This window comes from Fukomys damarensis, unplaced genomic scaffold, assembly GCF_012274545.1.
Source record: "Fukomys damarensis isolate Sample0158 unplaced genomic scaffold, DMR_v1.0_HiC HiC_scaffold_4, whole genome shotgun sequence".
NCBI classification, from domain to species: domain Eukaryota; kingdom Metazoa; phylum Chordata; class Mammalia; order Rodentia; family Bathyergidae; genus Fukomys; species Fukomys damarensis.
In genome coordinates this window covers 19,975,251-19,990,512 of record NW_022900916.1, presented here as the reverse complement: position 1 = coordinate 19,990,512, position 15,262 = coordinate 19,975,251, and the positions used below count along the sequence as shown (strand labels likewise).

Sequence of the window (15,262 nt, the reverse complement as noted above, 5' to 3'; positions counted from 1 at the left end):
AATTATAAAATTCCCATGAATGAAAAAGATGTACAAATCCATCTAGACTTTATAAAACATCAATCTTTAAGAGCCCTTGACTACTATATTCATTTTTACTGCTTATTTTTGCTTGCACATGGCATACCATGTAATATTTTTTATTTCCAAGAACAACATTTCGCTTTTAAGAGTTACCAAAATAGGACTAAAATTCACTCAAATGCTCAAGCAGAGGATGAATAACCACAACAGCTTTCTCTTCAAAACTTAATTAACTGGAAAGAAAGCATCTTTAAAAGGAAGACTTAGGAAAGAACAATTATAATTACTAGTTTAAAATAAAGTCAACAAAGATGCATAACAAACCATAAGGTCAAAGAATGTAAGATCACATCTAACTGTGCATCTAATGTTATACCTAGTAAATATTAGATCACATCTAATAATTATCATGTTATCTTTCCCACAGTATTTCTAGATTTCATAAATTTTAAATATTCTCATTTAAATAATTCTGAGCTTTGTAAAATAGCATTTTAAGCACAAGTCAAGGACTGAGATGTTCCTCTGAATCTTTGAAATTAGTACCTTGGATCTAGAAATTCAAGTCTTACAGGTTAACAATAACCTACAGAATATCTTCTTTTTTGTTTGTTTCTTTCTAAGTCTTTTTCCCACAAATTCATCTCAATTATGAAGAGTCACAAAAATAGCCTATGACTCAAATATATTGGAGGTCGTTAAACATTACTGTATTGTTTCATTTTAAATGGTACAATACAATAAATATTTTACTGAGTAAACGCTACCTGACATCTAACTACTACTACTGTGACAGAAACATTTTTCTACCTTTTTCTGAGATATTTGTGTCTTTCAAACAAGAAAGGTGTCAATCCCAAATTTTCATTTTTCCCCCAAATTTCATTTTTTGTGTTGCTATTAAAAAATACAACTCTTACATGCAAATGAACATTTCAAAAGGTGATAAAGAAGTGCAACTAAAATTATCAATATATGCTGAAATTATTTCTAAGAATAAAATATTACCATACTGATTACATTGGTAATAGGTCCACTGTTTACTGCGTCACAATTGTTAAGAGACACAATACAGGAGTAAGCAATCCTTTCCCTAACATCAACCAACTTCAATGGTTAGGTCATAATTATCCAAATCCTAGTCCCTGTAAATAAACTACTGTTATTCATAGTTATTAAATGATTTTAACTTTTTAAAATACCTTCCCTCTCAGGAAAATGTGAAAACTGAACTAATACTCAGATGTCAAACTGCTTCTAACTTTACCATACCTGAGAAATTACTAAATCCTGTTAAAGTACTTTGAATTTATATTTTAGAATGTTTCAGTTAATTAGAAATGGATAAATATTAATGCTGCTCTTAAAACACAGCATTGCTTTTCAGACAGCAACAGCAGTACAGTTATGGTTCCAAAGCATAAGAAGATCCATCCGAGTTAGATTATTTAAACTCACAATAAATAGATGTATTTTCTTGGGAAAATATCTATTGTTATAGTAAAACTTGAGTTTCCTTTCTGAAAAGATTGTATGATTATTCGTTTATATCGTTCTTTCCGCAGGAATTTACACACCCCCTGTTTGCATCCTGTTATTCATTTTGAGTTTCCCTTCACTTTGCTAAACAGTTTCCCCAACAGTGGGAGAGTGAGTCTAAGTATGCCTGAAAACCCGAAATACCACCAGCATCCTCCGGGTCTCCTATTTTGCATATATCATTTTGCAGTTCCCAAGGGTTACCCCCTAAATTTTATCCTCTGTGTACTCTGAAACAGTTTACTGTCATTCTAGACCACTGACATTCTGGAGAAGATGTTGGGATCTTCTTTATTTTTAACTAATTTATACTCCCTTGCCTTCTAATTCTATATTCCTTCCTATATAGAATAACTTGGGTACTGTGTAGGATATATGCATGCCACTAAAACCCAAGTAAAAACATCTATAGTCTTTCTAAAATTGTGTTATGTTTGAATTTTTCCTTTCAAAGGCAAAGCAAATAATTTTTAAAAACTAGTTAAGGACACAGTCAAGGCCAAGGTAGGACACTGCTGTAGACTCTTTAACATGCTTGTTTAAATTCTGATTTCTGTGTTTTTACATAAATCTATTGAGTGAGCATATAAAAGAGGCATGTGCTAGAATGTGAACTTAAACATGCTTTCCAGAAATTCTCATGCTCATAGAATTTGAAACCAGTAATGTAAAGAACCTAAAATTAAAAATAATATAATTGATGAAAGAATAAGATCCTATTGTAGATAATAAGATCCTACTGTCAAATTCACTGGATCACAATAACAAGTAAATTAGCTCATCAATGAAGAGCTGAGAAAATATTTTTTAACAAGAACTCCATGATGAGCCTTCTTATGCTGTAACATTCTTTAGAAGGTAGACTTGGGATCTCCTTTGAGGCACTGAATAACAGATGTTAAATTATATATGTAAGTGTACATATATGTATATACACATATACATATATATAATATGCACATTAAATATATATGTGTGTAGGTATGTATGTGAGGTTATACTAAATAGCTTTAGTTCTGTTCTACTGCACAATCTATGATGCTGATGCTCTTTACTGGGGGTAACACTTAGGAAAACCAGAGACCTAGGGAGAAGTCCTCAGTTTGCTATATGAGAGTTCCTGGGGGTGGGGGAGTAATTGAGATACAATCAGAAAAACCAATCAATAAAAGGAATCCAGAAAACTGGATTCTAGTTTCAACTCTCTCACAAAAGACTCTACAGCTGAAGAATATACACACACAGATGTGTCACTAAATACTGCATAAGTCATCCCAACATGAATGGTTTGGTAAGGTAAGACTGATAATTCAAAGACAGAGAAAATACAATGTCTACTACAAAACTTTTAAAAAGTTCATAGAATGCTGTCCATTCTTTCCCTGAAATCACTACCTTTAATAAATATGTACTTCCCTGATCATAACTGTTAAAACTATCTAGGCTTTGTCCAAAAGAAAAGTCATATATCTAAGCATACAAACCAACAAATAAAAAGATGCTCAGACTAAACACATGAAATCACATACACATAAATCTAAAGGGAAATTGTTATGCAATATTCTAAATACAAATTACAAATTCCATCTAGACTTGTCTAGAAACTGCCTACTGACCTAGACAAGCAATATCAGCATCATCTGAGAGCTTCTTAGAAATGCAAAACATCTGGCCACACCCAAACTAACTGAAGAAGAACCTGTACCTTAACATGATCTGTAGATAATGTGTGAGCACACTGAAGTTTGAGCAGCACTGATACAGGCCACTGAGATTCCACCACAGTCTCATAACATGACTTTTAAAACATTTCCTTGAAACATCTATGTTTTACTTTTTAATACACAAAAGAGAATTATTTTATATGAAAAAGTCACTGAAACAACATTTAAAACAAAAACTTCCCATTTAAAATACTCTATGAAGGGGCTGGGGATTTAGCTCAGTGGTTCGGTGGCCTGCCTTGCAAGCAAGCGCAAGGATCCAAGTTCAATCCCCGGTACCAAAAATAAATAAATAAATAAATAAAATACTCTATGAAGATGAAATATTGTATGATTGAAAGGTAACAAGTATCACCTAGTCTCTGAGCTCCAAACTCCAACCTTGACAGCTGAGTAAACTGAGGTACAGGGATGCTACGAGGTTAGCATGTTTACTTTGGTTAAAGTAAAACAGTTTGTCAGTAGCACAATGGAGAATGAAATTCAATTAATCCCTTTGACTCCTATACTAACGTGTTCTTTCCACTGAGGGAAAATGTCTTTAATTATATTTTCTTATAGTAAACATACACTGATAGAAAAGATTAGAAGTATATATAATTTTGAAAGGAAAAAAGAAATTACATAGCCATGAAATCAGAAAATCCAGCAACAAGATATCACAGAGTTAATACGTGTCTTATTCTTGCCTCCTAAAAAAGAGAAAGACACTTTAAAAAACTGAAAGAATGGGGACTAAAAATGAACAAACATAATTGGAGCCCAGTTTCTAAATACAAAATTATCAAAGAATGATACATAAATGTAAGTAGCTGTTCTGTTTGATGAATGGAACCAGAAAATTGATTTTAGGAGTAATCACTAATTTGACTTTGCCACTTAATTTTTCTGTATAGCAACAGATAAAACTTTTCTCACACATGGTTAATTTTTACAGTTAACACAGAAACAGCCATATTTTGTAAGTTATTGTAGAAAAATTAAACCTGCTGTCATACCATCAAAGAAGCTTTTGGCTCTCAGGTAACTGACACTGAGCCTAAGGACTGAAAGTTTGTCCAGCTTATTAATAACATCTTGTGGGAAAGGCAGCAGGCTAGCCAGACGGTCCAACTCTGTATTAAGTCGATCTCTATGTCGCTTGGAAGGATTTGACTTGATTCCTTCAGCTGGAATTGGCTTTACTCTGAAAAATAAACAAAAGCAAAAACATCTATTGCATCATAACATCTCCTTAAATATTTCTGTAATATATCAAACTTTAAAAATGTACTTCAAGTTTACATAAGGCTTGCCCATATTTTCCTTTCATATTTTTAGCTAATTAAAACAAAAGAAGGGGTAAAATTCTTCCTATTGTTTTATTTAAAAAGCTTATGGGGGAAAAATAAGAATCAAGACATATCATATAAAGGTACAAATTTCCAATGATGAATGTCATCATATTGTATACCTAAAATGTACCAATAAACTTTTAAAAATTCTTTAAAAAAAGCTTATGAATTAATCATAGGAAAATGCTAAACACATTGTTAGGAAAATGCTTACTTATATTTCACATACATGTAGTAATATGCAATTAACAAGTCTACTAGAATGTTTTTCATTCTCAAAAATAGCCATTGTGAGATAAAGTAAATCTATAATAAATTATGATGAATGTCATTATTGTATACCTAAAATGTACCAATAAACTTTTAAAAATTCTTTAAAAAAAGCTTATGAATTAATCATAGGAAAATGCTAAACACATTGTTAGGAAAATGCTTACTTATATTTCACATACATGTAGTAATATGCAATTAACAAGTCTACTAGAATGTTTTTCATTCTCAAAAATAGCCATTGTGAGATAAAGTAAATCTATAATAAATTATGTGAAAAATATGCCTCCTTTGCTGTCTTCCATAAGCATATCAGCATAATTTATGTTGCAAATAAATAGCAAAACCATAAAGTTTATCTTCATCATTTCCAGACTCCTAGAAACACTGTCATCTCATTAGTGAATCCTTCCTAGAGTCCCTTCACCACCTAGTAAAGGTCCCCTTGTCATCTTGATATGGTTCCCAAATATTAAAACAACAAATTTGGTTTTTATTGATATTTGTCGAGTGACAGATATTGGAGGTGAACTCTGATTAATGGTAACTTTTGTTTTACTGATTAAGCACTGGTTAATTCTTAGTTTTCAATGTTTGTGTTAGAATGTTCAATTAGAAAGTTCAATGAAACTCTAATAATTTAACTTAATATTCACCTAAGAGAAAAGATACTTTCGGGAGTGAGAAGAGAATGAATTCAGAAAAGAGAAACTGGATAGCTTCATGCAAAGGCCTTAACCAAGATCTCACTGCAGAAATCAATCACTCAAAATAAATTTACAAATCATCATACACCCATGCTAAAACATAAAGAAGAAATGAAAAAACCAAGGCAATTTTAAGACTACAACTCTACACCTTTCTAGTGTATTCTTATAACAAAGACATTTGTGACAAGCCAAGTAGAATTTTATTGTCATATAAAGTAGAAATTGGCTTATGTACAATGGTAGTAATTTATTTTGATCAAAACACTTCCAGATAATTTATATTTTCAATGACATTTGTGGAGAAAAAATATTTTGTGTAAGAAGACAAAGTATATATGCAATTTTATTATGCTTTTTACACTGTCCTTAAGCAAGTAATTTCTTCAGCACTTATCTATTTCTGTTTTTCTTTATTACATTCATATTTTTTTGTTTTAAAGAGGGTAACAAGTTGGTAAAGTGGTATATAGATAAAAGTCTATACTTTCTCCACACCATTTGCATATTTAACAAAAACTGGTGGCTGTTTCTCTACTTTCCCCCAACCATATAACACTGCATTTATCAAATTTGTCACACCTAATTCCTGCATTTCTCCAATTAACCAAATGAATTTCAACTTTTACTTATAGTATTTGTCTACCTTTCTGGATAAGTGTCTACTTGTTAATTACTAACTTGTTTCAAAACACTTGTTACCTATCATATCCTGCACAGCCCAGGAATATACTCTTCTACCACATATCCAACAACCACTGTGGGTGCTAAGTAAAAGCAAATGCTTGATGTAGGATTTTACAGAAAGAGTAACATTTGGGAGTGATCTCAAAAGATGAACAGGATTTTGTGAGGAAGGAAAAGTAGGGTGGAGTAAAATGTGAGAAGGCTCCTCATGGCATTGTGATACCCAGGGTGAAAGAGAGAAGGGGGAAGAAGGTTGTGGCCAAATTCTTTCAACAAACACTCAGCACCTACAATGTGCCAGGTGCAGAACAGTGAGTAGTGAGCAAAACATAAAAAAGCATCTGTTCTCATGGCACTTACCTCCCAGTTGGAGGATAGATGACAAACTTTTCTAGCTGGTGAGTGTTCAGAAAAATAAAGTAAGGAACTAAGAAATGATAGAGAATCCGGTTTTGATAGCCAAGGGAAGTGTCAGGTGTGATATTTCAACACAGACTTGTACACAATGGAGAGTATCATGTGGGCATCATGCAAAAGTGTTCAAGATGGAGGGAACAGTGAGTTTCCTTAAAGTAATGGTACAAAACTAGACTTTCAGGGCTGGGGATATAACTCAGTGATTCTGCTGCCTGCCTCACAAGCACAAGGTTCCAAGTTCAATCTCCAGTATTACCCCCCACAAAAAAACTAGACTTTGATATTGGGAAGTCATCTTAAGCTTTGAGGTGAAGTGGATCCTTTCCGTGTTTTGCCAAGCTGACTGTGGTGATAAAGACCATGGGAAGCAGAGGAAGGAATGCTATCTTTAGGACTCTACCTCCAGGAACTTCTTTCTGAAACATGAACCTACAGTATTCCTCTAAACCTTTCAGTAGCTCTGAACTGTCCATATGTCCTAGTTTAGCACACAAAATCCTTCCTGATTTTTCTGGCCTCTATTCAACCCTCTGGCTTCATTTCCTTAGGCTAAAACACATTACAGCTCACTAAAAAACTTCTTAGTGTTGTCAACATGTATGCCCTTAAAGTCCCTGCTCACAACTTTCACAGATCTCTGTCCTACTCCGAATGGATTAGCTACTCTGCTCCAGTCTTCTGTGTCTTATATACAAATGGCTTGTAAAATCATTCCACTAAGGAATATTATGCACAAATAACTTCACATGGAGTGAAATTGTATACACAATCCAGTCCTGCACTCTTGTCCAGTAGTGATTATGAAACACTGGTGAGAGGATAGTAATACAAACACTGGTGCAGGACAAGGTGACATGATGGAGAAATAACAGCACTTATGGTACTCTCTAGGTGGTACTGCTGACTAGCTTGTGCTGACTCTTTGTAGTATTCAACCTTGTGCGATGTCCTCAGGCTATTTCTTTACACAATGCAGAACTGTCTATATTTCTAATGTATTCCTGTGTACCTTATTAAATATTTGGCAATAAGATCAACTTTCTAAAAGTGCTAATCACATATAACTGTCACTCTTATTACTATAATATGGCTATTTTGGTATCCTCAGAGCCCAGCATAGAACTTGATACAACTGAACTCTCAAATGTTTGCCAGTCAGAAGGGTTCAGAGAAGAAATAAATGATTAGAGCCTGACAAAAGGCAGTGCTGGTAAGGACAACAAGAAAGGAATGGCTTGAGGCGAGATTTAAACCAGGCTCGATGTTTGCTGAACTAAGAGGCATTGGTACTGAAGGGAGAGGAAAATGTTGAATGGGGAAAGGTTGCAAATGACTTTAAGGTCTCTAGCTCAGAAAAGTAACTATATTTCCCAATGGGAGGTACATACACTAAACAAGCATAAAGTGGCCTGGGTGATACAAAAACCTAGGTATAGGGCTGAGGTGTGGGCAGATGTCTGAAGAGTAATTAACACAGAGAAGAACAGAACCAGGGAGTACTTGGAATGCACAGAAAAAGCCAAATGCACTTTCTTCAGGAAATTAACAAAGTGTAAGGACTTATAAGTATGGCCAGGACTAAGAAAAAAAAACCTCTTGACTCAGCGATTCACATCTGCTGTGTGTTCCCCTGAGTTTGAAGCTTTCACAGTTTCAGACTGTTAAACCTAAAGTAATACATTTGGTCCACTTTTTTACTGATTTTATGGAAATATTCAGAATTATTTTGTGAAAATATTTCATACATATCTGTACACATGAAAGATACACAGGTAACCATATATAATCTTATAGCAACCACACTTAAATTGGATTATAGTGTTTTAACTTTTATATTGTCTTTACACCAAAATATACTGACAACCATTATTTAAATAAAAGGCTGCATTTTAAATATTAATTAACATGCCTATAAGATTGGATTTGGGAGCTCAGGTGGGTCAGAAATCTCCTGAAATAGACTGTAAGATGTTAATGAAGCAAAGAAACAACTTATTATTTTTTTAAACCTTAACCTCTAAAATCTTGTCCCAGCCTATAAGTCAGAACTGTTATGAAATCAAAGCCTTAACTTCCTGCAAGACACACTTATGTTCTTGTAGCACTGCACACTGTAACTACTGGTAACAGGCCCAAAGACATGTTCAATGCCAGTCTGATGCTATTTTTAAAGCTTTTTAAATAATCCAACCTAAAATGTCTATCATACTCATCAACAATCCAGTTTAATCACACGTGAGTATAACTATAAGTGCTTTATATAATGTTTTTTATAAGAATGACACTCAAAGATACAGTTTCAGTAATCCTATGAAGTTAAAGTGACATTTCCTAACAAGTGATCACCTCTCAGAGTACTGAGCCTGCTCTATCAGCAGTTTCTTCTGGGTGATTTAATCTACTCCCACCGCTTCAGTCGACCCACCAGTAATTTGCTTATCTTTATTTGTAGTCGCTATACCTGAATGTTCTCATTCACATTTTCTAGAATCTGGATCCTCCTTCACATCTATGATGGTGCAACTCCCTGTCCACCAGCTAGAAAATAAGAAGTTCAGTATTCCTTAATATAACCCAACAAACTGCACACACTAAGGCCTAACTCAACCCCATTCGTTCTCTACTTGCTCTTCAGTTTCAGTGTGTACTTATCTCTGAATGAGAATATTTAATGTTTACAATCATAAACTATGTGTTCAATGTAATACTACAGAATTGATGTATAGCACAAATAAAGTCAAATTTTAACATCAGACTGACTGCAAGTGGATGTTTTACTTCCCTGTATATAAGGCAAAAAGAAACCTACAAAAAGTTCTGAGAATTCTCGCTGGAAGCCACTTTGAATGAGTAAAAATTCTACTGCCACTGTCCTTTTGCTGCTCTCCAGTTGTGACAGGTTCTTTGCTTTCCCTATTTGCTGTACTTGAGGGAAAATGAGGTGCAAAAACTATTATTTCCAACACAGCCAATTAACAGTAAAAGCCAAAAAAAAAGAAATATGCTTTAGAAATCACTATTTTTTCCATAACTGTGAAAACGTTATTATGAATGTTTTCTTTTTTCTATGCATATACATACACATTTTAAAGTATTATCCCTAAACCCAACCTAAATAAATCTACCTAATAAATCCACTATTATCAGAATAATTAAAACACAACTGGAAACATTTGTTAACACAATTGTTAAGTTCATTTGAAACATCTACTGTGTGCACAGAACAAAGAAGCTCTGGTAGCTACAAAGACAAATGAGGTTACTTTTCCTAGTAGGAGGAAATAAGCTCTGTAACACAATAAATCAAGCATATTATAATGCTCAATAACATAGGTGTTATAAAAGTAATGTTCAAGAGAATTTACGGAGATGTGGGAATCTAAGTCAGGTCTCAAATACAAGCAAGACACATAACTGTATACTACAGAGCTTTATGTAGCAACCCTACTCTCCCAGAAAATCATGCTAAAATAAAGAAAACAAAGAGAGAGAAACACAAACTCTGTCTCCAATAAACCAGAGACGGCTAAATGCAAATGCAATAAATATGAAGCTGGAAAACAGGTAGAAAAAAAAATAGAAACCAATGGTTAACACAGAAAATGTTATCATAGCATATTACTTAGCTCCACAGTAAATAGCATTTACATAGTCAAAAATCATGAAATATCAAAAGTGGATTCAATTTGAAATTGTGAAAAATATTAAGAGAGATGAAAGAAAACTAAAATTCTTAACCACTACAATAAGATGCCAAAGGACAATGCCTAACAAACTAAATTTAAGAGGGCACTATGCCTATTATTGACTTTTCAAATGTGTACATAATTACTTTGTAGTAATTCATTTTAAATAATGTTTCTATCAAAAACAAACAAGAGGACAAACTGAAAAACTGATTAAAGATATAAAACAAAGCAAATAAATATATAAAGGACCCTTTAAGTAGAAAAATCTACAAACCCACCTTTTTCTACTACCACACACAACCACAATCCAAATTCAATGGTTTTCTCCACCCCTTTTACCTATAAAATTAATATTTTAAGTATAAATGCAAAGATATATATGTATATCTACAGACTGCCAATGGCAATATAATTAGCAAATTTCTTATATTGTAATTTGACACTATCTTTCAGTGTATGTGACTTGACCTTATCCCAATATTCCACTTATTGGAATATTTCCTAAGGAAATAACTAATAATTTGCACTCTTTACATATCTCCAAGGTATTCTCCAAAATATTAGTTAAAATACTGAAGGGCTAGCAATAATAGAACTTTCCCTAAAAGGAAAACAGCAAAATAAATTATGAAATAGATCACTAAGCAGATATTAACAAAAATGTTTTAAAGGGGAAGGTAAGTAGCAAGTCAGTAAGATGGAGGAAAAGATGCTAAGAGGAAGGACATAAATAGAAAAATGAGATGAATAAGTATAAATTATGTATGGGAAACAGGAGCTTATTTCAGCAAGACACAGCAAGACATTTATTTCTGCAATAATGCTATTTGAGCAGAAACAGTGGGGTAAAGGTAATCCTTAAGATATGGGTGCACCAGAGCCTTCATTAAACTTGTTCACTTAGTGCCATAAAGTTGGTAAAAACATAAGCTTTTGGAGCAAAGACCTAGGATCCAAAATACAAACTCAGGAATTCATGTAACGTCTCGCCAATTTTAAATTTAAACTCTCAGGTCACTGTAAAACGTAATATTGTTTCCTTAGTACTACTATAAAAGTGAAAAAAATGAGATATATAGAGCATTGTGTTCGATGTTTATATCAGACTAAGAGCAATAAACAAGTTAAATCAAATCACTATGCAAAATAATAAAAGAAACAAATAGAAAGGTATTGTATTGTTGTTAAAGATGTCCATGGTCCTTATTTCTAAGTAACAGTCTTAATAAATACAGAAACAAGCACATGCTGCCTAAGTTCATCCACCAGTGAAATGCCATGTTTCAGCTGAAACTGTAATTGTGAACATATTCATATACTGCCTCTTACTGTTTCATAGGAGAATTGATTGTTCTGTGCTAACACAAGCTATTAAGTATTTAAGGAACAGAACACACGCTTCAGTCTCAATTACTTCTTTAGCAGTTTTCGGTTTATAAAATGATTTGTTCTGCTAGTTTTACCTGTGATAGTGGCAGTATAGGAATAGACTGTGCTGCTTTATATGTATGTCAAGAACCTTGATCGGATCTACAACTGTAAGTAAACTAAACTCTCAACTTACAACAAATTGTTTCTTCTTTTTGCCACTTAGTGTTAGCTATAACTAAACATTTTCACTTATTTCATTTCACATTTCCAATGTGCAAGAAGATCCATAACCAAAATGTGTAAGCTCTCCAAACAAAACTACAACAGAGGAAAATAACAAAGAAATAAGTGTGGAACAGAAAAGACCCATCTTTTTATTTCAGGCACTATTTAGGAAATGGCATCATACTCTAATTACATAAAACATTTAACGAGGGTCATACAGGTAATAAAACTTCATGAGTGTGTGTGTATGTGTGTGTGTGTGGAGATATATATGAGATCCATATCATTCAAATAAAATAAAATGCAATTTAGAAAGAAAAGACTAGTTACAGTACATTAATATTCTTGGTGTGGTAATAAAATAAAAGCTTTCATCCATGTGCATTTTAACAGAGGATCATCTAATGCTGGAAGTTACTTACAGTCCCAAAGACTCAGAAGAGCTAGCCATATCATCACTACTGCTGGTATCATTTTAGGGGTTTTTTTGTTTGTTTGTTTTTGTTTTTGTTTTTGTTTTTTGAGACAGGTTCTCACTATGTAGTTGAGATTGACCTCAATTCACTATGCAGCCCAGGCTGGTGTCGAACTCAAAGTGATCCTCCTGCCTCAGCCTTCCAAGTGCTGGGATTACAGGCATGTGCCACCATGTCCGGCTTGCTGCTGGTATCATTTTAAGTATAGATGTCATTTATTCAACACCAATATTCAGTACTATCATTCTAGAAATATGGCAAATTGAAATACAATTAAAACTTCTTCCATAATAATCAAAACTTCAAAAATTTAACTCAAAGTTATCATCACTAGAGAAAAGCAGATTCTGCCAAGTTCTACAGTACAGTTTTCTACATGAGACAAAGTAACCAAATATAGAGATGCTTTCATCTCCAAAGAGAATAAAACAAGAACATTTTAAACAAAAATATTTGTTCTCTTTTTGAGTAGGTATACGAAGTATAGAACAACATTCTAAGAAGAGTTACAACAGATTCTAGTTTTCTTTGAAATTCTCTTTGGAAGGAAGAAAAATGGGTCAGATGCAAGGTTGCTTCAAAACCGTTAATTTCCTAATTTTCATTACTCCAAAGAGAAATGAAACTTTTTTTTCAGTCTACTACATACTTTAGTGCAATAAATTTAACACATTTTAAATGTATTTCCTACTTAAAATTTTCAATGTGAATCCCGCCACTAGAGGGAGTTTATTTTGTTTCACAAATTCAGTTGAAAACCGACCAAATGCCCTTCAGGTGAACAATATGTCACCAACTTCACTCCAAGAATTCACGAATTGTATATAGAAATAGCCATCTTTTTTTTTTCTTTGCCAGTTCTAAAATTATTCTACAGCACATTTTAAATAAAATAAAATGGTCATCACTTACAAGGTCAAAGTTAAGCAGATAAGCTCAAACAAGATGTAATTTTCCTCAAAGTTTGTTTTAGACCGCTTCAGCCACCTATTAGTAGTTTAATTTAAAAACTCTTGTTAAAATATAATGGCCTCATTCTTAGAGTATGATTAACTTTGACTAACTGTGCCTTTCATTCAGGTAAACGCCAGCACTAGGCTTTTCTTATGCAACAAAGTGGTGACATTTAAGGCATTTGTATAGTTAGAAGCAGTCCATGGTACTCAGTAAAGATCTGATAAATGTCTACAATGACTAAAGTGCAAGGGGACGAGGAAAATACAAGTAAAGTCTAAGGAAGTACATTAAAATATAAAAGGAAACTTACACAAAACAAAAATGCAGAAAGATCCTTCATAAATATTAACTAGAAACCAAAACTATTACAATTAAAACATTTAATTTTGTTAGAAAACAAAGCACATTCTTTTTAAAGGGGATGCTGACTAAAATTCAATATCTGAAAACCCCACCAAGGCTTCAAATTTTCTGACTTATGTACATAAACCCACGATACCTACATCATGTTTTAAGTGTACTGTTACTTTAATAAATACATAGAACAGGCATTTGGTTGCCTCTCAGTTATCAAGGACAAAATCAAATTAGTCAAATACCTTTTAATTGAAGAAACCATTCTACCAAAAAGAAAATAGTATTGAAATCTTATGGCCCAGAATTGCCAAGACAAGAAATTGCTAGCTCAGCAATATTCCAGTCAGAAACACTGTACCATAAAACTTTCAAATTCGTCAGTGTATTTGTAGTGCGTATCTTCTGTTAATGTTCATTTAAAAGTCTAGATCTGAAGAATAATGATGATTAAATTCTCAGGGCAAACTAAAGTTCTAGAATAAAACCAATTTCAAATACTGGTATAATAAATCTTAAACTGTTCTTTTTCTAGGTTCACATATAGCGACTGTTAAGTTTTAAGCAAAATGCACACTTTTGAGTTTCTATAAATAACCATTTCTGTGTTCTTAAACTTCTTTGTAAAAATCTGAGAAATACTGATAGAAAAGAAAATTGAAAGTTAAGGATTAAGAATCATCTATCAATATACCAACTCACAAAAGATGATGTGAAAAGTGTGGGATTATTTTTCTAGGAAAAAAATTCTAACGTACTTTCCAACTCACACAAATATACGACCAAAACGAAAGCCAAGTCTGTAAGCACTATTAGATTGGACAAAATTTTGAAGTGTGTGTAAGTGGCGGCGGGAGGGCTACAGACAGACACCAAGAATGAAACTTCTCTCTCAATAAATCTAGTTCTAAATCTTTTACTTTATGGACTCTAAAAGCACCCCAAAAGTGAGAAGAAAGCTTCCTCAAAAGGTGGCCAGGAACACCCACCCTCCTCCACCGCACACTTCCACCTGCTCCCACCCCGACACTTCGCGAGATGACAGCTCTCCGCAGGGTCGCGCTGGGCGCTGCGAGATGACTGCAGCCTGATTATTAAGTAAGTAAGAAAGCACCGCAGAAACCAGATGCCACAGAGGACAGGATACCTTGAGAGGTGATTCTGCCCCTTCTTTCCTCCGAGGCGGCACGTGCTTAGCGCCCTCCCAAGTTTTCCACCCTCAGTGCGAATTCTGAGACCGTCCTCTGACCTAACCCGAGCGATATTCAGAGGAGAGGGATTTCCAGACGGGCGTAGGCTCCCTAATCCACCAGCACCACAAGGTGGGCAGGTCGGAGCTGTCAACAATTGAGGACCCAGAAGAGGACCGAGCTGCAGAGGCGAGAGGGCGCGCACACCCTGAAGGCCGTGCAGCCACCGAAACGGGAAATTCCGAGCGCTGGGTCGCTTCGCGCCCGCGCCTCTCGGTCTGCGGTCGGTGTGGGCGCC

General features: G+C 34.1%; 1 protein-coding gene across 1 annotated transcript in view; it reads right to left on the bottom strand.

Annotated features, from left to right (window-relative positions):
• The window catches only part of Ahr (aryl hydrocarbon receptor), a 45,641-nt gene that overhangs the window by 29,535 nt on the left and 844 nt on the right, over nt 1-15,262 (bottom strand). Inside the window, exons 2-3 of the mRNA XM_010643392.3 lie at nt 14,922-15,242; nt 4,286-4,473 (exon numbers count right to left, since the gene is read on the bottom strand). Coding sequence (XP_010641694.1) covers nt 4,286-4,473; nt 14,922-15,242 — 509 coding nt within the window. The remainder of the gene's footprint in view (nt 1-4,285; nt 4,474-14,921; nt 15,243-15,262) is intronic.